Source organism: Delphinapterus leucas, chromosome 19 (genome assembly GCF_059928025.1).
Source record: "Delphinapterus leucas isolate spDelLeu-1000000601 "Yukka" chromosome 19, BTC_Dleu_Yukka2, whole genome shotgun sequence".
Taxonomy (NCBI): domain Eukaryota; kingdom Metazoa; phylum Chordata; class Mammalia; order Artiodactyla; family Monodontidae; genus Delphinapterus; species Delphinapterus leucas.
In genome coordinates, this window is record NC_143147.1 from 45,944,067 (window position 1) to 45,964,937 (window position 20,871).

Here is a 20,871-nt window from a genome sequence, read left to right on the forward strand (position 1 = left end):
TGCCAACTTGCTCTTCCACTCCTCATCCCACACATCACCTCCCCAGCTATGTTTCTCTCTCCTCCTGTTGGATGGCTCCAGGAATGGGGAGGAGGGGAATCCAAGGGCAGGTGGGACATGGGAGGACCAGGACCTGACTTCATCAAGATCTGACATTCAAGGGCTTCCCTGGTGGCGCAGTGGTTGAGAGTCCGCCTGCCGATGCAGGGGACACAGGTTCGTGCCCCGGTCCGGGAAGATCCCACATGCCGCGGAGCGGCTGGGCCCGTGAGCCATGGCCACTGAGCCTGCGCGTCCGGAGCCTGTGCTCCGCAACAGGAGAGGCCCGCGTACCGCAAAGGAAAAAAAAAAAAAAAAAGATCTGACATTCAAGACATGGAGGCATAAGGGAAGTGGTAGGAACCTAAAGGTTCTTTATTGATTTGTTTTTTAAGCAGTTTCGCAGAAGGCAGCTCAGGCATGCAAGTCAGGTGCAGAGACGCAAAGGCTCCTTGACATTCTCTTTGGGGCTGAGCTCATCAGCCAGGACCGGTAGGTCGGTCACCAGGGCATCCAGCAGCCCATAGACCTGGAAGAACGGGATGAACATCACTGGCAAAGGTTCGCTCTCTGGAAAGCACCTGCACGTGGGAGCATCCCCCATGCTGCGAGATGGATGGACACATCTATACAAGAGGGACAGCTGGAGAGGGGGACAACTCAAGTTGTGTAGATAAAGCTAAATTTTCTGTAGGACTTTTGCTTTTGCAAATAGATTTTTTTTTTTTTGGCTGCGTTGGGTCTTCATTGCTGCACATGGGCTTTCCCTAGTTGCGGCGAGCAGGGGCTACTCTTTGTTGCAGTGCATGGGCTTCTCATTGCGGTGGCTTCTCTTGTTGCAGAGCATGGGCTCTAGGTGCACAGGCTTCAGTAGGTGCAGCACATGGGCTCAGCAGTTGCAGCACGCGGGCCCTAGAGCATGTGGGCTTCAGTAGTTGCGGCACGTGGGCTCAGTAGTTGTGGCTCGCGGGCTCCAGAGTGCATGCTCAGTAGTGTGGCACACGGGCTTAGTTGCTTCGCGGCATGTGGGATCTTACCAGACCAGGGATCGAACCCGTGTCCCCTGCATTAGCAGGTGGATTCTTAACCACTGTGCCACCAGGGAAGTCCCAGTTTTATTTTTTGAACCAGTCTGGGGCAGTAATCCTGCACTGCCCCTTGGACATATGGGGACGTTAGAGCCTAGAGTGGTTAAAGGGGCAATTCCAGGGAGGCCCAGGGAGCAGTGCCCATTTAGTCCCTTGAGGTGACCCAGTTCTACCCTGGCCTCCTGGAGACCAACTTTCCTTCCAGTAAGATCACAGGTCCACGCACTGAAATGTCTCCAAGACTGTACCCTGTGGTGGAGCTGGACCACACAAGCCTCAGCAAGTTGATTCTTAATTTCAAAAAGCCAAGCAAGAGACTACCCCACGGGTCCTCAGAGCCCTATGATTACTTTCTAGACCCCATGGAAATCCACAAATCTCAGTGATGTCACCAACAGCAAATGGAGCTTCTGATTAAATGTGATCTGAGTGTTAGCGCAATGCACAATACAACCTCGGCTACCCAGCTGTCCACACCAGAGGAAGACAAAGCATTGCCATTAGACTCCTTGATATATCAAACATGGCTTTGTGGATCTCCCCTCCCAAACCAACAACAATGACAAAGAACAGAACACAACACATAGGTGAATCCCTAAGGACCTACTGCTTAAGAACACATTTTATAAAGTCTCTCCAGCATTTCAAAACCCTTACACTTGCTGGAAATTCACTCTACATGGTGGTCACCCAAGGAACACATCTGCCAAGACGCACCTAACACAGAGAAGAAGTGGGAGCAGCAGAAAGGAAAAGGCTTCTGCTCTGTCCCCCCTAGAATCTATTTCCAAATGGCAGCTGGAGTGATCTTCTAAAGCATGAGTCGGACCACATCACTCCTCAATTCAAAACACTGTGTCCTCACAATGGCCTACAAAGCCCCACATGACCCGCTCCCTCTTGGTGGACTCTCTGCCCTTCTGTCCTCCTGGCTCACTCCCTCTTCTACCCACAGCACTCTTCCTAGATGTCAACATGGCCACACTTCCCTTCCCTTCAAGTCTTTGTTTGATGTCACCTTCCAATGAGGCCCACCTACCCCCACCCGGGGCTTCCCCATCCCCCAGCCCTGGTCTCTCTCTTTTTCCCATAGTGCTCATCACCTAACATACCAGAGGTGTTACTTATTCATGAGGTCTGTCTTGAACACTAGGATGCCCTTCACAAGGGCAGCTCTGCTTCCATCACAATGCAGTAGGCACTTACTGTTTGTGGGATAAACAGAATGAATGAGGGAGCCAGGGAGTGGAGGAAGGTATGCAGGGCAGGTGTGAGTGAGGGGAGGGCTGAGTGCCAGGCTCTTGCCCTCACCTCAGTATGCAGCCTCTGGGTGTATTTCTCCATGACCAGGGGATCTATGGGTTCCTGAGACGGGATGATGCTGTCAGGGGCAGGGTCTTCCAAGGAAAGCCTGTCCCGACTTGTAGATTTCATCGGTTTCTTGTCATCCTTTGCTTTGTGCTTCTTGCTGTTTAAATGGTCCTGCTTGGAGAGACAGAGACATGCCCGACCTTCAGTAGCTCCTGGGGGAGGTCCAGGACTTTCTCAAGAGCAGCTTAGTGGGGAGCAGGGGCATCATGCTGGCGTGACTGCCCACCTTCCGCAGCGCCTCGTATCCCTTCCCCAGCCCGCGCCCCCAGGCCCAGACGACGTGCTACCTGCCTCTTTCCCAGGTGGCAGCTTGGTTCCTTTTTTATCATCTTTGTCTTTGATTCCCAACTGCTTCTTTTCTTGAGATGGCCCTTTCCGGTCCTCCTTCCCCACTCTCCCGGAAGTCACCTTCACTTCTGTGACAGGAGGTGACTTTCGATCTGAGGAAGGTGAACGGAAGTCAAATGGCCTGTGGCCTAGCTGCCCCCACAGGCAGGAACTGGGAGAGCAACGGGCCCTGGGCCAGCAGTGCTCTAGCTGTTTGAGAGAATCCCCACAGACTGGGAGCAAGGCCCTGGTTCAGGTGCATGACCTTGTGGAACAGGACTGTAGGGCAGGGGTGAGAGGCCCAGACGCCAGTCCCAGCTCCACCCTTTCCCCACGTATGGGATGGCAAGTCATCTTGCCTTTCTGGGACTCCACCTGTAAAACGTGGGGACTGAACTAAGGTGATCGTTAGGGTTGTTTCTAGGTCCCAAATTCTGGCAGCTGATAAAAAGGTAGCAAGAGGCCTACCCCATGGACCAACCTAACGGGGGCTCCACCGGAAGCGTACAAACGGCTGAGGCGCCACCGCCGCCCGGGCAGAGGGATGGGAAAGCCTACGCGGAGGTGTGGCTGCACAGTGTCTGACCTTGCGCTTCTGGCACGTGCAAGTAGATGGTCTCCTTCTCAGGCAGGCCCAGCAGAGCCCTCAGCCACAGGGAATGGCTCACCAGGCTGTCAATCACATCTCGCCACAGTTGCAAACTAGAGAGCAAGATATATTGGAGAAGAGCCATCGTCCCTCATTTGCCCTTGAACCTGTAGAGGCTTGGTCCTTAGAAGACACTGGTGCCAGGAACTGCCACCGAAGCACCATGCCTCTGTCCAGCCAGCACCCTCACTGGCACCCATGCAAGTGCTGGGATGGCGATCTGGCTTCCCTCGGGTGGCAGCCAAGAAAAAGTGGCCCAAGGATAAGGTTAGATCAGTCTTGAACGAACTCCATCTTGAAACCATGGCTACAACTGGATCCAGTCCCACTGGAGGGGCTAGACTTGCAAAAGACTTCCAGGACAAGGCTCCTGGGGATGTGTTCTGAGGGCCTTGCAAAAGACCCCCCAGGCCTATCCAAGCAAGTTGCAAACAGGCGATGGGAAGGCTGGCGATCAAGTGAGGCTTTTCATGGAATAGGTCCGCTTCTCACTACCCGCTGCTATCGCCTCTGCTCTCAAGGAGCATTCCTCTGCTCATTGAGAAGGAACAAGGAAAGAAGGGGGAAAGGTCTAGGTGCTTACTCTGCCGTGACTCCTCCCCAGAGGGCAGCTGGCATGGGGAGAGCAGCTGTAGGGGCTGCTGCTCCCCAGAGGGCAGCTGGCATGGGGAGAGCAGCTGTAGGGGCTGCTGCTCCCCAGAGGGCAGCTGGCATGGGGAGAGCAGCTGTAGGGGCTGCTGCTCCCCAGAGGGCAGCTGGCATGGGGAGAGCAGCTGTAGGGGCTGCTGCTCCCCAGAGGGCAGCTGGCATGGGGAGAGCAGCTGTAGGGGCTGCTGCAGACCACAGAGTGTGTGCAGCATCTTTCAGCAACCTGATCTCAAAGAGAGCTCAGCCCCCTTGAGTCCTGGGACTGCTTGCCCAGAACCCCTGGCCACACGCCGCAAAGGGGAAGGGATGGGAGCAGCTCTCCTGGTGGCGGTACCTACCACATCTGGCACAGGAAGTCGGACTGCAACGGCCGCGGTTCCTGGCACAGCTCCAGGGCCGCTTTGTTGAGCCTGATTAGGGCGTCTTCTCTCTGGTTCTCCTCAGGGAGTGCCATCACTACCTGGCCGGTCAGAGGTACCATGGGCAACCGTTCTGCCCAGGACACCAGGGACTCTTGTGTCCTCTACTAACAGGTGTGGTGTGGTAAGGGCAGGTGGCCAGGAGGGGATGCAGCCATGGAGAGTCTGTCTGGGTGCCTTCTGTGGGAGCCTGGGCCCTCCCTCAGAAATCTGTACCCATGAACCCCTTTCCAAGGTTTGCCAGGGTCAGAGAAGGAGTCCCTCCTGCACCACAGTGGCCTAGGCACCCGAGATAAAGAGAGATGACCAAGAGATTGCTTTCTCTGGGCCCTTAGAAGGCTGGTTAAGGCCCTTAGAAGGCTGCCCCTGAGCTGAGGCAGCTCAGGCCAGAAGCACCGGCACCTGGCTATGCCTGGGCCCTTCTCCACCAACCCCCCCAGGGCTGGGGAGGCACCTTTCTGAAGTCCTCCAGGCAGAGGTTCCACTCTGGTGGGGGAAGGCCGTCCAGCTCCTGGGAGCTCCGGACACTCTGCAGGTCTGGGCTCCCCTCCACCAGGATCTCCTCCATGATGCTCTTCTGCTGAGAACCCAGACCAGTCTTCTGGGACCCAACAGGATCTCGGGAGTCCCTGAGGGCCTCACTCTCCTGCCGGGGCAGTTGGGGGTCCAACGCTGGGCTCTTAAGGTGCACAGAAGACCCGACCTTCATCGAGGCCTCCTCCCCATAGGCTGACGGGGCCGCAGCAGCCTGGGTCCTGGGGCTGAGGTGCTCTTCCTCGCCCGGCCTGGCCTCCTCAGCCTTGGGGGGCAGGATGGTGTACTGGTACCACAGTCTGTGCAGGTTTTGCACCACTTGGTGCTGGTAATGCAGCTGCAGCAGAGGCAAGGGAAGACACGTGATGGGGAGGCTGCAACATGGGGGACCCAGAGCCCGGGCCAGCCTGCTCCAGCTTCCCGTTCCCTCGAGAGCGCCGATGGAGGAGGCTGGCAGGAACTGCTGGGCCCAGAGGGGCTCCCCACTCCCCTTTCAACCTAAGCATCTCCAACTTAAAGCTTTTTATACATTTGGGCTTCCAAGGAAGATTGAGTTTGAATTAAGACGTTTTTGAAGCTCTGTTATCACCAAGCATCCACTTACACTAGCTAAGTTATCTTGGGCAAATTACTTAAGCTCCCTGGACCTCAGTTTCTCCCATATAAAATGAGGATATAAATAGTACCCATTGGGCTTCCCTGGTGGCGCAGTGGTTGAGAATCTGCCTGCTAATGCAGGGGACACAGGTTCGAGCCCTGGTCTGGGAGGATCCCACATACCGCGGAGCAACTGGGCCCGTGAGCCACAACTACTGAGCCTGTGCGTCTGGAGCCTGTGCTCCGCAACAGGAGAGGCCACGATAGTGAGAGGCCCGAGCACCGCGATGAAGAGTGGCCCCCACTCGCCACAACTAGAGAAAGCCCTCGCACAGAAACGAGGACCCAACACAGCCAAAAATAAATTAAAAAAAAAAAAAGTAACAAATGTTCAAGTAAATTGGTGTCTTTAAAAAAAAAAATAGTACCCATCTCACAGGACTGCTGTGGAGAAACTGAGTTACTCATGGGAGATGCTAAGAACAGGTCCTGGCACATCAAAGGGTTTGCTATTACTTTCTCCCAGGGCATGCACGAGGGGCAGGGGCCAGTGCTGGGCCTGTACCCGAGGATTCCTATGGTGGAACAAGTCCTCCTCGGTGAGATAGGCGTCCACAGGTGACTGTGCACGCTCCGGGGTCAGGATCCCCCTCAGCAGCTCCTGTAGCATGCTCTCCACGATGGTGACTGCTTCGTGGGAAGCCAGCTTGTTCTGAGGAAGGGAAGGTGGCATAAGCGGCAGCTCAGGCTTTCAAAACGCACGTTACATCCTTGGGGCCGCACGGTTTGGGCCCTGTTGAGAACGTGGCTTGGCCACATGGTCAGTGTCACAGAAATAGTAGAGGGGCATCTTGTGAGAAAGGCTGGTCCTATAGTCAGCAAGTAAAGCAGACATTACATTTGTCAAAATCACCTTTGTTCACCAAGGGCTGAGCCCCAGCTGAAGTAGCTGGCTTGTGTCGGGGGGCCACGATGAATAAAAAAGCACAGCTTTCTCCAGAATCCCACAAAGCACAGCACCAGATGGCCAGGCCATGCGATGGACTGGGGCCGGCAGATTCCCAGTTCCCGTTGTGTTTGTACTCCTGGGTGCCAGCCCCACTAGTTAAATTGTTCTCTCTAGTTTTGCCTGGTTTTGAAGTCATGCCAGTTAAATGCAATTCCACTGGATAGTACCAGACGACAGTGAACAGATACAGTACCAGCACAGAGGGCCATGCGTTGTGTTTGTACTCAGATAAGTACTTGCATGCAGCCTGCATCTTAAGGCCCAGTCTCATTTCTTTCTAATGCAGTAGGGCCGAGCATGGTGAAGCTCAAAGCTGCCCTTTCTCTTGCCTGCACACCCATCTTTTATATCACAAAGCCCCGAGGAGTGTGTTTTGAGCAAGAGTGTGTTTTTGAAAAATTCACCTCTTGGGCTGTGGGAGAAACAAGATCCCTGCAGGCAGTGCCAGGAAGAACACTAGGTAGGTTAACCTACCTAATGTCCACAGGGGCCAAGATCCCGGGTCCCTTACCTCCAATAACTTCCTCTCATCCCTAAAAATGTCCTGGGTCAGGGAGACTGCATGGAGATTGACCTGCAGTAGAGCACCTCCTAATAGGGTGGGGTGGGTTCCAAACTCCCAACACTCCCTGAAGATCCCAGCATTCAAAGACTTAAAGAAGAAGGGAAAGTTTCTAGTTTCTCCAGGCAGAATCACACCTGAGAGGGACAGAGAAAGAGGTTTTCACCGAGTAGGAGCCACTGAGCCCCAAGCCTGCATGTATAAAGTTAACTAAGCCCTGGTTAGGGTGACCAACTGTCCCAGCTTGCGTAGGACTGAGGGCTTTCTTGGGATGTGGGACTTGCATTGCGAAAACCAGGAATGTCCCAGGCAAGAGGGACAGGTGGTCGTCCCAGCCTCAGGCCTGTGCATATGGGTAACTGAACATCTAGAATGCTTCCGCTCCCCGCTGTGTTCTGCCTCCCACAGGTGGCTCACTCCCCTGTGTTCTCAAGCGTTCCACTGTTCCCCCAGCTGACAGGAACAGTCAGGCGACAACACACTTCACAGGATGGGAGGGACAGGCGGGAAGAGGGGCTCACACTTGCAAGAGCTGGGCATTAGCTAGACTTTGGCTGCAGGAGGGGTGAGCGGGGCGGCTTCTCCCTGGTACCTTCCCGATTGTTGAAGTAAAACCGCTGCATCCTATTCCTCTTCAGGTCTTGGAAAGAGTCCAGCTGGGACCTCCTCCGCCAGTCATACCAAATGGCCACTGTGCCATTATTGACCACGGTCAGTTCTGAAGATGCTTTCTCCCCTTCTAGAGTTTCAAAGGTCAAGCGGACAGCAATTCCAACGTGCCTCTGGGGAGAGAAGAGGCATGAGAGATGTCTCTGTGGGAGGTCCTGGCCTAGGGTGACCAACTCAGCCTGGTTTGCCGGGACTTTTCCGGGTTTGGCACTGGAAGTCTCCTGGGCCTGGCCGCTCTCAAACAGATAGGTATCATACCCCAAAAGTGGCTGTCCCTGCCATCAGCAGTAAGGAGAGGAGATAAAACAGATTTTTAAAAACATTTCTGTTCCTTAGCATCTGAAGAATATTTTAGGACCTTCTTAAAGCCATACCTGTTTGAGAAGGTTTGCTTATTTACATGTTTGGGACTAGGTACAAACTGGGTGGCTTGTGACACTCTCTTTCCAGCCTTGTGACACTCTCTTTTCAGCCTTGTGACTTTATTCTGGCTCAAGTTAGCGTTGCTGTTACCATTTTCAGACACATACTGAAAGCATGACCAGATAAAAACTCAAACAGGAGACCGTGCAGGCTCCTTGTGACTGCCGCAGTCACCCTGGGACTGCCCCATGAGGGAGGCCCTTCCAGCAGGTGGCTGAGGGTGAAGGCCGTTTTACCTTGTCCTCTGGGTTACTGCCTCGGATCCAGCAAGCTGGCTTCCCACAGAACAGCAGAGAAGGGCCAAGAATAGGCATAGGGACCACATCAGGGTAATTGGCCAATAAGTCTCTGTAAGAAAAAGCAATGACTTATTTTCCCTGAGTCTGCCACAGTCTTGCCACATGGAGCCCACGGAAATGGTCGCCAGAAAATCTGGAGATGTGCCCGGCTCTGCCCTCCAGCGGAGCATCATCGGCTCCATCCTGCTCCGTTCCTGTAGTGGGAGGTTCTTGGACATAAAGAGACTCTTCATGCAGAGCCGCTCAGCACTGGGAGCGTCTGGAGGGGCCCCATTTATGAGCAAAGGAATGTCTAGGAAATCTCCACTAGGAGTTGGTTGCTGGAAGAGAACAGATGGCAATAGTAAAGCGAGCACAGGTGTTCCTTCGAATGGGCTAGAGGAGGGGGTGACAGCCACTAGCGAGAGGCTGGGATGGAGGCACCCTGATTTCAGGGAGAGAAGCTTGCCCTACAATACTTGAAGGTGCTGGGGAAGCCGCACTCTCCAACCGCTCTCCCTAGGGCCCAGCCCCAACTCACAAGTGCACTGTATCTTCAGAGGAGTTTTCCTGGCTCCTTTCAAACACTGAATAGTCTTCCACCATAACAGTGGAGAAAGGCCGCCCTTTGCCCACCACCTCCAGGCCATCAATATCCTCAGAGAGACAGAGAAAGGAAAGGTTAGCTGACTGAAGACAGGCACCACCCTGAGGGGCTTCAGACTAGGCACAGACTACCAACCTGCTGGCTAAAATCCAGCTCCGCCATGATGCTCTGTAGTTCCTTGCGTCGGTAGATCAGAAACAGACTCCGATCCCAGGTGTAGCGGTACCAAGCATCCTTCTGGGCTGGCAATCCTAGAGCAGGGTCCAAGGACCCTCAGCACAGGCTGCTGCCCCGCCCCCTCCCCAACCACTTTCAAGGGCTCTGAGAGCGCCCGTCCCAGCACCGTTTCTGGAAGAGCTGAAAACACAGCTTCTCTGTGAGCTGGGCTCCCCTCCTTCTGGTCCCACACCTACTGCCTCAGCAGCCCTGCACAGGACTCCTGCAAAATTAGCTTCCAAACCGTCAAATCTTTGGATTATAATAAAAGTAACAACAGCAGCTACCTTTTATTGAGTGTTTAACAATGGGCCAGAACCTCTTAATACACAGCACGTCTCATTTAACCCTCTCACAACCCCATGAGTATTTTACAGATAGGGAAACTGAGGACCAGAGAGGTTAAATAACTCGCTGGTGTTCACAAACTCAACACAGCGGGGATCTGAACCCAGACAGCCTGGCAGCCTTTAAAGCAGTGCTGCCCATTAGAAATACGATGCAAACCACAAATGCAAGCCATGTATATGTAATTTAAAATTTTCCAGATGCCACGTTTAAAACGATAAAAAAAAAACAGATGGAATTAATTTTAATAATACAGTTTAACCCAATATATTAAAAATCTTATTTCAACACATAATCAATACAAAAATTATTAATAAAATCTATTTTTTCGGGGCTTCCCTGGTGGTGCAGTGGTTGAGAGTCCGCCTGCCGATGCAGGGGACACGGGTTCGTGCCCCGGTCTGGGAAGATCCCACATGCCGCGGCGCGGCTGGGCCCGTGAGCCATGGCCGCTGAGCCTGCGCGTCCGGAGCCTGTGCTCCCAACGGGAGAGGCCACAACAGTGAGAGGCCCGCATACCGCAAAAAAAAAATCTATTTTTTCGAACTGATCTTCGAAACCCAGTGCAACACTTACACTTACAGCACATCTCAGTTCAGACCGGCCACATTCCGCTCAGCAGCCATGGTGGCTCAGCTGCAGTAAGGACAGCACCGCCCTAGAGCCCAGGCTTCTGCCTGCTCCTCCCACCACTGCTACCGCGGTCTTACTGAAGAGAGGACTGAACCTCCGCACCGGAGCCCTGATCTTTCCCCCCAGCCAGTCACATTTACAGCCCGCTCCTCACCCATCTCCACCTGGATGGAGCGGGGCTTCCTGACGTGAGTGACTGGTTCCACGAGGCCACGCTGAGTTTTTGTCTTCGTCATTACCAGACCCATCATTTCATCTCCCAAGTATTCTGGTTGACTCCAGAACCCACTGGTCAATTCACAGCCCTGGTGATGGAGGACAGATGAGTCAGACCACCTGAGCACCTTGGAGAGAGGCTGGTGGGGAGCCTGGGAAGACAAGAGCTCCACAGACTACAGATGCTCCCTCTGGGGGATTCGCACTGCCCTGCCTGAGAGCAGGAGAGAAGCACCCACTTTCTTATCTTCAGGCTGCCCTGTTGTACGTTTACCTGGCTCCAGCCAGGGCGGGTTGTTCCAGGTACTGACATACCAGAACACAACATGGCACCCTGGGGCGACTGAAAGGTGGAGCCTCAGCTTTTAGGAGACAACACTAAGACGAAGACTATTCTGATAACTTAGTGCCAGTGGTATCTTTCTCCTCAAACTGACTAACAGTGACCACCACAGGCCGAATCACTTACCTGGCCAGTCCCTGAACGATCAGTAATAGGACCAATAATAGAATTTAGTAAAGACCTTGAGGGCTTAACAATGCTTTGCACTAGATAGATTTTTTTTTTGTACCCAGCTGTCCAGACCCCTCCCACAGGGTACCTGGGAACGCTGTCCTTACCTTCCCATCAGGCCGTGTTGGCAGAGTTTGGTCAAGGAGCTCCCGTTCTTCCTGGATCTTTCTGTAGGCCTCCCCCGTGCGCATCAGCAGCTCGCCGACTGGCCTCTTCAGCCGTTCTAGCAAGAAAGCCAAGAATGCAGTCCCGCCACCAAACAGAACAGACAGGGGCCCGAGCTCTCTGCCCTGATCAGCTCCAGTCACTGGGCTGATTTCACGACCCACTAAGAGCAAGAAGCACTCGGGAGTACTCAGCACAAACGTGACCAGCCTGAATCCAGGTTCTGGAGGTGAAGGGAGAGAAAAAGAAGAAAAGGCACGAGCGGCGGAGCCTTGATGCCATGTGAGGCCAGGCAGGAGCCCTGTCCGCTCTGCTCACCACTGAGGGCTTCCTGCTGCTTCTTCCGAAGGGCTATGTGGCGCTGCCAGTTTTTCAGAAAGTTGTGCTGAAGAGGTGGGGCCCAGGGAGGATGTGCCTTCTCTTCTTTTGGGGCTTCCTGCTTCGGCTCTTCTTTAGCTGAGATGAGGGTCATCAGACAGGGTGGGGTGTGGATCAGCTCAGCCAGCTGAAAAGAGCAACGTGAGCGTGGAGGGCAGGGGAAGGCGCTGAACCGGGGCGGAGCAGACTTCTCCAGGCCTGAATCCCTGCTGTCCTCCCGCTCTGCTGAGTCCCTCCTTTCCAGGACCCCAAGGTAGCAAGTGACAGAAAGCAAATTGCAAAACAAGGGGGGCTTGGAAGCTGCTGTCAGTCCCCTCCCGCCTAGAATGGGAACGCTTGTTCTAAGATTGTGGTCAACGTCCTTTAATGTGTCTGTCCTCCTCACAGCTGGTGTTGACACCCTCACCTGCTGCACGACTGAGCCATTTTTATTGGACCCCAGGCCTCTTAGCACCTGACCAATCAGAGATTCTTTGCCTGGAACCAGAGAATTAAAGAAACTGAAAGACAGACAGACTCTCCATGTGGCCCCGGGAGCTGTGGGGAGCCACCTTCCTGCACCATGTGGACTGAGGAGGAGAGCAGGCCAGTCTTTCGAGAAGGGGAGATAAAGCCGGGGCACAGAGGAGCAGAGGGCAACGGGGGAGCGTGGGCCCAGTGTGACGGGAGCCAGACACACTCTCGCCTTGGGGTTCCTCAAGGCACTTCTGTCTCCTTCAGCTGAAGCTAGCCTATGGTGGCTTCATTATTTGGGGGGAAGGGTCACTTATCACCTCAGATTCTGGGGCCCAGAGACTGGACTCTCTCTGTGACTCCAGTCCTGCTGGACTCTGCCAGGTGGTAAGACCACAATGACATCAGTGACTTCTCTCCCCCAGGCAGCTCTGTACAAACGAACCTGGGTGTTCCCTCGAGCAACTGCAATTCTCTTAAAGTCCTGGAGACTCCCCAAGATGTGGTGGGGCAGGATCTGGTCACTGCCATAGAGGATGTCACCTGGCCCTGGGGGTAAAAAGAAGAGGGGGGAAGGTAAGCTATAGTCAGCTGGTATAAACGATTCAAGAGGCTACTCTCTGATGAGGACCCGGCATCCTCTCCAGGATGACCCAGGAATTCAGATGCCAGGGCCAAGGCTGGGCATACCAGAGTAGTCCAGGGGCTTCGTGGCTGCATCTGGAGTAGCAGGATGTGCTACTAAGTGGCAGACCTTCTTCCTATGACCCTTGGGTTTGAGTTTACGGAAGATAAGTTTCTGGGTAATTGCAGGTTTATCTTCTGTTTCAATAAGGCGAGGAATATGTTGCTAAAAAGAAATAAAACGAGGAGATTCCGCATGAGATCAGGAGGAGGAAAAACACCACCCTTCTCCTCTGTCCTAATTCTTGGTGGAATTCCTGAAGGCGGACAAATCTGTTTCTCTAGATCTCTAGATCTGTCCATATGTTCTGTCGAGGAAATGCCTGTGTAACAGCTATGAGGCTTAGTAACATCCTGGAAAAAAAAATAACATCTCATGCCTCCAGATAGGTCAGGTGAGAAGTGGCTGACTCTCCCAGGGAAGGCAGGGGGTTATCCACATCTGTAACTTTGCTTCTTAAACTCATTGTCCCTTATGTGAAATGGGGATGGCAGCACTGGCCTCTATGGGAAGCGAATTACTTCGTTCTCTCTTCCCTGTGGTTCTATATGAATCTTAGAAACGTTAAACAAACAACATGGTAAATTCCTTTAGATGCAAAAGTGAACAGATTTATGTTTGATGGATTTTTCCATGGAATTAGACACTCCCTCTGAGTAGGGAGGCAGTGGACAGACAATGGACATGGTTGAAGTTCTAGACAGCCTAGGTGGCAAGGAGAGGTTCCTGCAGGAAGGGATCCCTGGACTTCATCCTTACCTTCCTCAAGTCTTCCTTCTTAATGGCTAAGGCAAGAATGTCATCTCCTTGTAGGACATTGCTAACAGGTTCAGGTTCTTCCTGAATGGGGGGTGTGGGCTGTTCAGGTACTTTTGCCCGCTTCTTTTCTGAAGAGGAGCAAAGTTCAAGTGCTTAAAAATAGATAGATATTAGCCTTCATGGTGGGGGTGCAAAGCTGGCCACATGGATGAACAGCAGAGGCTGCCAAGGTGGCCTGGGTAGCACTTTGCTGGGGTGACAGGAGTTCTCTCTTGTAGGTCCCCCCCGCCACCACAGTGACCGAGGCTTCTGTAGCTGGAACTGAGATCAGAAGACGTTCCATTCCAGGCTGTGCTACTTATAAGCTGGACAACCTTGGGTACATCACTTAACCTCTCTTGGTCTCAGTCCTCTCTTTCGTAAAAAGAGGACGCTGGACTAAATCAGTGGTTCCCAAACATTAGTCAGGTGGCTGTCTCAGAATCTCCTGGGGGTTTTACAAGTACAGCGTCCTGGCTCCTGAGCTTCTAAAACTCCCTAGGTGGCTCTGATGCACAGTGCTTTGGGACAACTGGATGAGATGCCTTCTTACCCTCCCATCCATTCTTCTGGGTGAAGGCACTGAGCTTCCTAAGACACTGATGAAAATTCAGATGCTCTGGGGAAAGCAGAATGTTCACCACTGACCATTTACTTCACATTCTTCATTTAACAAATACTGTTTAAGCATCTTCTACATGTCAGGCACCGAGCTAGGTTCTGAGGATATAAGGCAAAGCCTTAGGCTTCAAAGAGCACATGCCCATGGGAGACAACACTGTCAAACAGACTGAAGTGGGGTGACTATGGCAGCATCCAGGGGACCCCAGTCTGGTGGGTGGGGTGGTCAGGGAGGGCTTCCTAAGGAGGTAATTAGACTGAGAGCTGAAGGATGAAAAGAGACAACGGAAAGAGAATGGAGAACAGGAATTCCAAAGGGCGTAGCATGAAGAGGCCTAGAGGCAAGAGAGAATGGAGCACCTGCCTGGAACTCAAAGCATGTGTTTTTAAATAGCTGGAGTGCAGCGAGGTGGGAGGCAGGAAGCAGCGTCTGGAGAGAAAAGTAGGAGCCATACCACTAAGAGCTTAGTGAGCCGCGTAAAGGACTTCAGCTTTTAGCCTGTGGGCCATGACATGGCAAAGAACGGATTAGGGGGTGCAAGACTGAGCGCAAGATTATTGAGGAGTCTGCTGCGGTGGTGAACTGGTTGGCGGAAGTAGCTCATGGGCCTGGAGGAAAGTGGAGCCATCTGAGCCTGTATCTTCCATGCGCCATGCCAGAGCACGGTACGGAGAACGCATGCGGCGGAAGCAAGTTTCTTCCCAACGAGGACACATTCCCTGCCTTCCTTCCACAGAGGTGGGTTAACAGTTTCAAATGCATCTCGTTCCTCTGGCTGGTATCCTCCTGTCTGCTGCCCTCTGGTTCAGAAAGCTTTGATATAAGGCCCTACACAAAATAATCAAGAGAAAACCTAAGCACTGTCTTTAATGACTTTAAGACACAACTTGGTTTTGTCCACTGTTTCTCACAGTATTCTAATTTTTAAGAAGAAATCATTAAAACATCAACGCAGGTGTTTTGGTTACCAAAATCAAACTAGTTTTTAGAAACTGCCCACATACTCAGTGGCAAAAAAAAAAACCCAAGCCAGAATCATTCTAAACATAACTCTAGGGACTTCCCTGGTGGCTCAGTGGTTAAGAATCTGCCTGCCAATGCAGGGGACACAGGTTCGAGCCCTGGTCCGGGAAGATCCTACATGCAGCAAAGCAACTAAGCCCGTGCACCACAACTACTGAGCCTGCGCTCTAGAGCCCGCAAGCCACAGCTAGAGCCCGTGTGCCACAACTACTGAGCCCGTGTGCCACAACTACTGAAGCCCGCGCACCTAGAGCCCGTGCTCCGCAACAAGAGAAGCCACCGCAATGAGAAGCCGGCGCACCACAATGAAGAGTAGCCCCCGCTTGCCGCAACTAGAAAAAGCCCGCGCGCAGCAACAAAGACCCAACGCAGCCATAGACAAATAAATAAATAAAATTTAAAACTAAAATAAAATAAACATAACTCTAAATTTCGCTATCGGCCAGAGTCCACCTCCTCAGCAGTGGGGTCAGAGTAAACTCAGAAGCATCTACTAGTCAAGCCACATGGCCCTGTGCACACAAACCCACATGGGGCTAAATGGCTTGACGGCGAGTCCTGGTCCCATCCTCGCCACGTGTGGAGATGCAGACTTAGGTTTTGATCTCTACTTCCCCTCTCCCTTCTACACAGTCACCAAAGTTGGTGGTAGCCCAAGAAAGAATTGGTACTAGTTGAAGGTTCCCTTTTATAGATATTTTGGTATTATTTATATTCTCCAGGAGATTTGCTTCCTCTGTCCGTCACCCTTGCTGGTTCTACATCTTCTCAAGGGATTAAACATCTCCAGATATATGCTTTTTACTGATGGGTGTAATTACACATAATTACCCTGTGTAAATTTATAAACCTTCAACATTGCTGAAGACTTCTGAAATAGTCAGTGAAACTCTGGTCTGAGGTTTTTCTAAGATGGTTATATCTTCAATGTAGTGCAATACATGCTCTGCTACTGTATAGTCAGGGAATGGTGCGTTCTAGTTAATATTCATAGAAAGGATATATACATTTTAAACTTCAATTCAATATAGTGAATATTTACTAAGTACTTTCTATGTACTATAAATTACAGAGAAAATGGTATAAAACGTTAAGATATGGCTCCTTCTCTTGAGGAACTGAAAGATGCAGCAAACACTAACACACACCAATCATAACCTAAGAGCCTAAATTAGTGGCACGGACAATAGCTTTGGTTACACATCAAAGAAGGAACAGATGGACGTATATCATAAAGTTAGGGCTCTAAGGAAAGGTTCAGAAGAGCAGCTGCAGGGGTCAGAGGCAGCTTCACCAGTTAAGTTAGACCTTGAAGGACCAGAAGGCCTCGCATAGGCAGAATAGCAAACAGAGGTGTTCCAGGTTAAGATCACAATCAGAGCAAAGGTGGAGGCGGGGCTGAGCATGGCATACGTGAGGCATGGTGACACAGAAGGCCTGTAGAGGAGGTGGGGGTGATAGTGGGGATGAGAGGAAAACCAGGGCATCATGGCTTTGTAAACTAAGTCTGAAGCATCTGATCCTCCTCTGTTGGCAAGAAGGAGGTTTGGTTCAGAAGAGTGAGTTGATGAAAGCAGCATTTCAGAGTGACTCATCCTATGAGGGTAAGCCAGGTAGACAGGAAGGGCACAGACAAGTTGGAAGGATGATCCTGTGGGGGTCATTTCAGGGCCTGTGGGAGGTTTCCACAGGTCAAAGTATGTCTCACTACTGAACCTGTACAGGGCCAGCTATTTCCAGTTCTTTGGTCTGGAAACCCAAGCTGAGTGGGGTTCCTGGTGAGCCACACAGCTGGCACTTCGCCCTCGTCCTGACAGCTGTGAGGGGGTCAGAGACCAGCCCCCCTGCATGAGGCAGTCAGATGACACCTCTGCTGGAGCTAGCCCAGGCAGCTGGAAGCAAGGTGCTCAGGTAGGGTGGGAGGGACAGGGTTGGCAGAGGGGGAGGGGGGAGCTACGGAGGGAGAAGAAACCCTATTTTTTCTGCTTCTTGTTTCATCTAAATGTTATTCTTTATTAGTGTTAATTAAGGTCTTCAGGAAATTCTGACCTCACAGTTGCACCGGGGGAACCGAGGGAGGGGCTGTCCCTACCTGGGCTGAGCTTTAACTGATGGTGGAGAGGGATCTGGTATTGCTGAGAGTCTTCCCAGTTTCTTAGCAACTACAGCAAGGAGAAACCTAGGAGTCAAAGGGCTCAGGTCCCTAAACAGGTTTAAAGTCACAATATTTGCTTGCCTTTTTGCTATAATTCAGAGCTTTTGGAGAAACACAGCGAAAGATTACAGTTATTGATTAACTTTATTATATGGGGGGGGAGGAAGTATTGCCTACTACATTAGAAGCTTCCCCCAAGATATTTAGGAGGAAAAAGGTACCTTGCATGCTCCTTTCTTTCTTCACCTTAATGCCTGTCCTTAAATGAAGGGCTATTTATTTATTTTTAAATTATTGTTTCTGATTTTATTTTTTTTAATTTTCAAAAAATTTTTACTGAAGTAGAGTTGACTTACAATGTTGTGTTAGTTTCAGGTGTACAGCACAGTGATTCAGTTATACACACATATATATATAATTTATTCTTTTTCAGATTCTTTTTCCTTATAGTTTATTACAAAATACTGAGTATAGTTCCCCATACTATACAGTAGATTCAAGGGCTATTTAACAAACTAAATTTCTTCTTATTAAAAATAAATATGCAATGAAAAAAATCTTTCCTTGATTTGTTTACAGCAGAAAGTTCAAATCTGATAAGATCCCCAGAAACTAGGTAAGCAGGGGGCAGTACCTAGGAAAGCCCTTGACTGCCCTTGGGAAAGAAGACCAGCTATTTTTCTCTCTTTCTTTCTTAACTGTTAAAAATTATATCATGAAAGAGCATCTCAATGTAGCCTACATTGGACTTTTATACTATGAAGAAGCATTAAATAAAGGCATTCTTTCCAGGTCTCCCAGGGAACCCTACTGTCTCCAGGCCTGCCCCCTCCTCACACTGAGCTCGCACCACAATCTTAGGCTGGGTCTCCCCAAGGCCTGCAACGGCATGCCGACTTTTTGACCTAGCATGTAAAGCCAGTTTGTGGTCTGGTCCCTGATCACCTGTGCAGTCCCCTCTGGCTCCTTTCCCCCTTCTCCACACTCACCACCTCTGCCCTGGCCATCAATGTCACAGTTCCATGCCTCAGCTGACGCTGCTCCCTAGACTTGGAGAAGCAAATCGCTTTTTTTTTTTTTGACTAGCCATAAATGTCATCCTCTTCAGAAAACTATCCCCCCTAACTCCACCATCCAAGGCTTGGGTCAGGTGCTCTGATCCCCCTTAATAGCTATGGGATCCTATATCACAGCCTTTATACTTGATCGGTTTCTCCTCCTCCGTTTCCTGAGGTCTGGGGTCCCACAGTTACCACCGATAGCGTTGTTGCCCAGCACAGTGCCCACACACAGGTATAGGGCACGCCTTGTCCCGTACCCCATTCCCGCGTGATCTTTACCTCCATCCTGGTGTCACCCCCATCCTCCAGGCCCCGTGTCGTGAATCCCAAGAACCCCTGCCCCTGTCTGGCTTTCCTGAGCTCCCAAGGCAGCCAGCGCCAACCTTTCACGCTCTCTGGGGCCTCCAAGAATCTGTTTGTAGGTATTCTAAGGCGGGACTCCTTCTTTAGAGACTTCATGGTGCCGCCCGGGCTGTGAGCGTGGCCCTGCGCCGCCGGGACCCGGAAAAACCGGGCTGTGCGGCAGCTCCCGCGACTCTGCGCGCGCCCGCCCAACAGAGGCCTCCCGGGCATCCATAGCAACCAGCGCCCCGAGAGGGGGCGCGCACCCACCGAACAACTTGGGCGGAGACTGCTTGGAAACCACCTTTGTCATCTTGCCGCGCCCACGCGCCAGCCGCCGGCCGCTCTTCTGGCACTGACCCTGAGAACGCCCCAGACCCGGATCGTGACGTCACAGGAGGCGCCGGCGGGCGCCGACAAGTCAGTAGCCGGGCGGGCGGGGCGGAGCCAGGCGGGGAAGGGGCGGGGAGGGGGCGGGGGAGAGGCGACTCGGGGGCGGGGGAGAGAAACGGAGGAAGCAAGCAGGGGCTCCGCGACCCTCTCGGCCGTTTCCCGCTGCCCCCGACGCCCACCACGGCCTGCAGCCCGGCTCCCGCTGTCCCTCGGCCCCTCCGCACAGCCACCACGGGATCGAGCCTTTCACGCGGTGCGGAAAACCCCTGATTCCCCCCATGGACTTCAGTTGCCCGGTGGCCCCTGCTTGTCCCCTACACGGGCCGGGTGACCTGCCCCGCCCACTAGTTCCCAGACGAGCCAAGCTTTTACCCCGACTTGGGGACTTGGGGCCTTCTCACGCTGTCTGTTTCAGTCCTTGGAGATGCCGCCCTTGACCCCCAATTTAAAGTAGCCTTCTTGGGCTTCCCTGGTGGTGCAGTGGTTGAGAATCCGCCTGACAATGCGGGGCACACGGGTTGGAGCCCTGGTCCCGGAAGATTCCACATGCCGCGGAGCAACTAAGCCCGTGAGCCACAGCTACTTGAGCCCACGTGCCACAGCTAGTGAAGCCCACGCGCTTAGAGCCTGTGCTCTGCAGTAAGAGAAGCCACTGCAATGAGAAGCCCGCGCACCGCAACGAAGAGTAGCCCCCGCTCGCTGCAACTAGAGAAAGCCCACGCCTGGCAACGAAGACCCAATGCAGCCAAAAATAAATAATAATAAAATAAATATTAAAAAATCTTAAAACAAAGTAGACTTCTCTGTTATCTCAACTTTATAAATGCACCCAGTATATTTTTTTCCAGTCCTAACGCATTCTGGAATTATGTTTGTTTAAGTGGTTGGCTGCTGTCAAGCTCTCTGAGAGAATATAAACGCTGTGAGAGCAGGGCTGGCTTGTCCTTTGTCCCCATCCCAACTCAAACTTTAGCACATAGCAGCGGCTCAGAAACTGTGTGCGGAATAATGAAGGGGCTCTAAAGCAGGACAGAACTGGATTCCAATGTCAGCTTTCCCTGTTTCCTAGCTGTGTGTTCTTGGGCCAGTCCCTTGACCTCTCTGAGCTACAGTTTTCTCACGTAAAATGGAGGTCATAATGCCTCCCACACAGGGCCACTGTAAGGGTTAGCTGAGAGTATGCATTTAAACTACCCAACACAGTACCCTCCATAAACTGTAGGGACGTCTCAGTCAATTCTCAAAATCATGCCAGGGTTGGAGCGATGGTCTGTGTACCCATTTTACAGATGGAAAAACTGAGCTCCACCAAGGAAGCGTATATAGAGTCAGTCGACTAACCAGAAGCACAATTTGAACCTGGTTCTCCCAAGTCCAAGGCCAGGGCTCTTTGGACCCTGTCTCCTGGGACATTTCTGAGCTTTGCTGCAGTATACCCCAGACAGAGGAGGAGCTAGGGAGGATGCCAGTAGGGCTGTTCACTCCCTGGGCTCCCTATGTGTTCTCCACTACTGGGCCTCTCCCAGGGGTATAGCCCCTTCTCCATGCCCCTCTAGACCTTCCCTCCTCTTATGATTGACACATTCTCCACGACCAGCCCCTCCTCTCCTGCTCTCAGTGACCTAGGCACCAACCTCCTTCCACCCTCC

General features: G+C 52.2%; 1 protein-coding gene and 1 long non-coding RNA gene across 6 annotated transcripts; one reads left to right on the forward strand and one right to left on the reverse strand.

Moving 5' to 3' along the window:
• Positions 1–388: 388 nt before the first annotated feature.
• Positions 389–19,060, reverse strand: MYCBPAP (MYCBP associated protein). 5 transcript variants are annotated; one of them, XM_022557915.3, is made up of 19 exons: positions 18,871–19,060; positions 13,588–13,715; positions 12,834–12,993; positions 12,589–12,692; positions 11,631–11,817; positions 11,255–11,370; positions 10,572–10,722; positions 9,356–9,471; positions 9,155–9,270; positions 8,572–8,683; positions 7,836–8,025; positions 7,193–7,380; positions 6,238–6,384; positions 4,996–5,412; positions 4,461–4,582; positions 3,412–3,527; positions 2,790–2,938; positions 2,439–2,609; positions 389–568 (listed from the first exon to the last, which is right to left on the reverse strand). In XM_022557915.3, the coding sequence occupies exons 1-19, from the start codon at positions 19,058–19,060 to the stop codon at positions 467–469; spliced, it is 2,982 nt and encodes a 993-aa protein (XP_022413623.2). In that variant the 3' UTR covers positions 389–466. The 5 variants fall into 5 exon arrangements, with proteins under 5 accessions (XP_022413623.2, XP_022413622.2, XP_022413625.2 ...); XM_022557914.3 differs by having other exon boundaries at positions 2,439–2,612; XM_022557917.3 differs by lacking the exon at positions 389–568 and adding an exon at positions 575–2,332 and having other exon boundaries at positions 2,439–2,612.
• Positions 16,187–20,020, forward strand: LOC149746750 (uncharacterized). Its single transcript, XR_016388983.1, has 3 exons — positions 16,187–17,182; positions 18,938–19,249; positions 19,704–20,020. It is a non-coding gene; the product is annotated as an uncharacterized LOC149746750 (long non-coding RNA).
• Positions 20,021–20,871: the final 851 nt, after the last annotated feature.

Bases quoted from the DNA above. Each gene is read 5' to 3' on its own strand.
- MYCBPAP (XM_089901095.1), bottom strand. From the start codon at position 19,060: ATGCCCGGGAGGCCTCTGTTGGGCGGGCGCGCGCAGAGTCGCGGGAGC. The intron at 10,723-11,254 runs GTAAGGACAGCG...CTCCATCACCAG, and splicing joins CAACACGGCCTGATGGGAAG to GGCTGTGAATTGACCAGTGG. The intron at 4,583-4,995 runs GTGCCTCCCCAG...CTGACCGGCCAG, and splicing joins GCCTGGAGGACTTCAGAAAG to GTAGTGATGGCACTCCCTGA.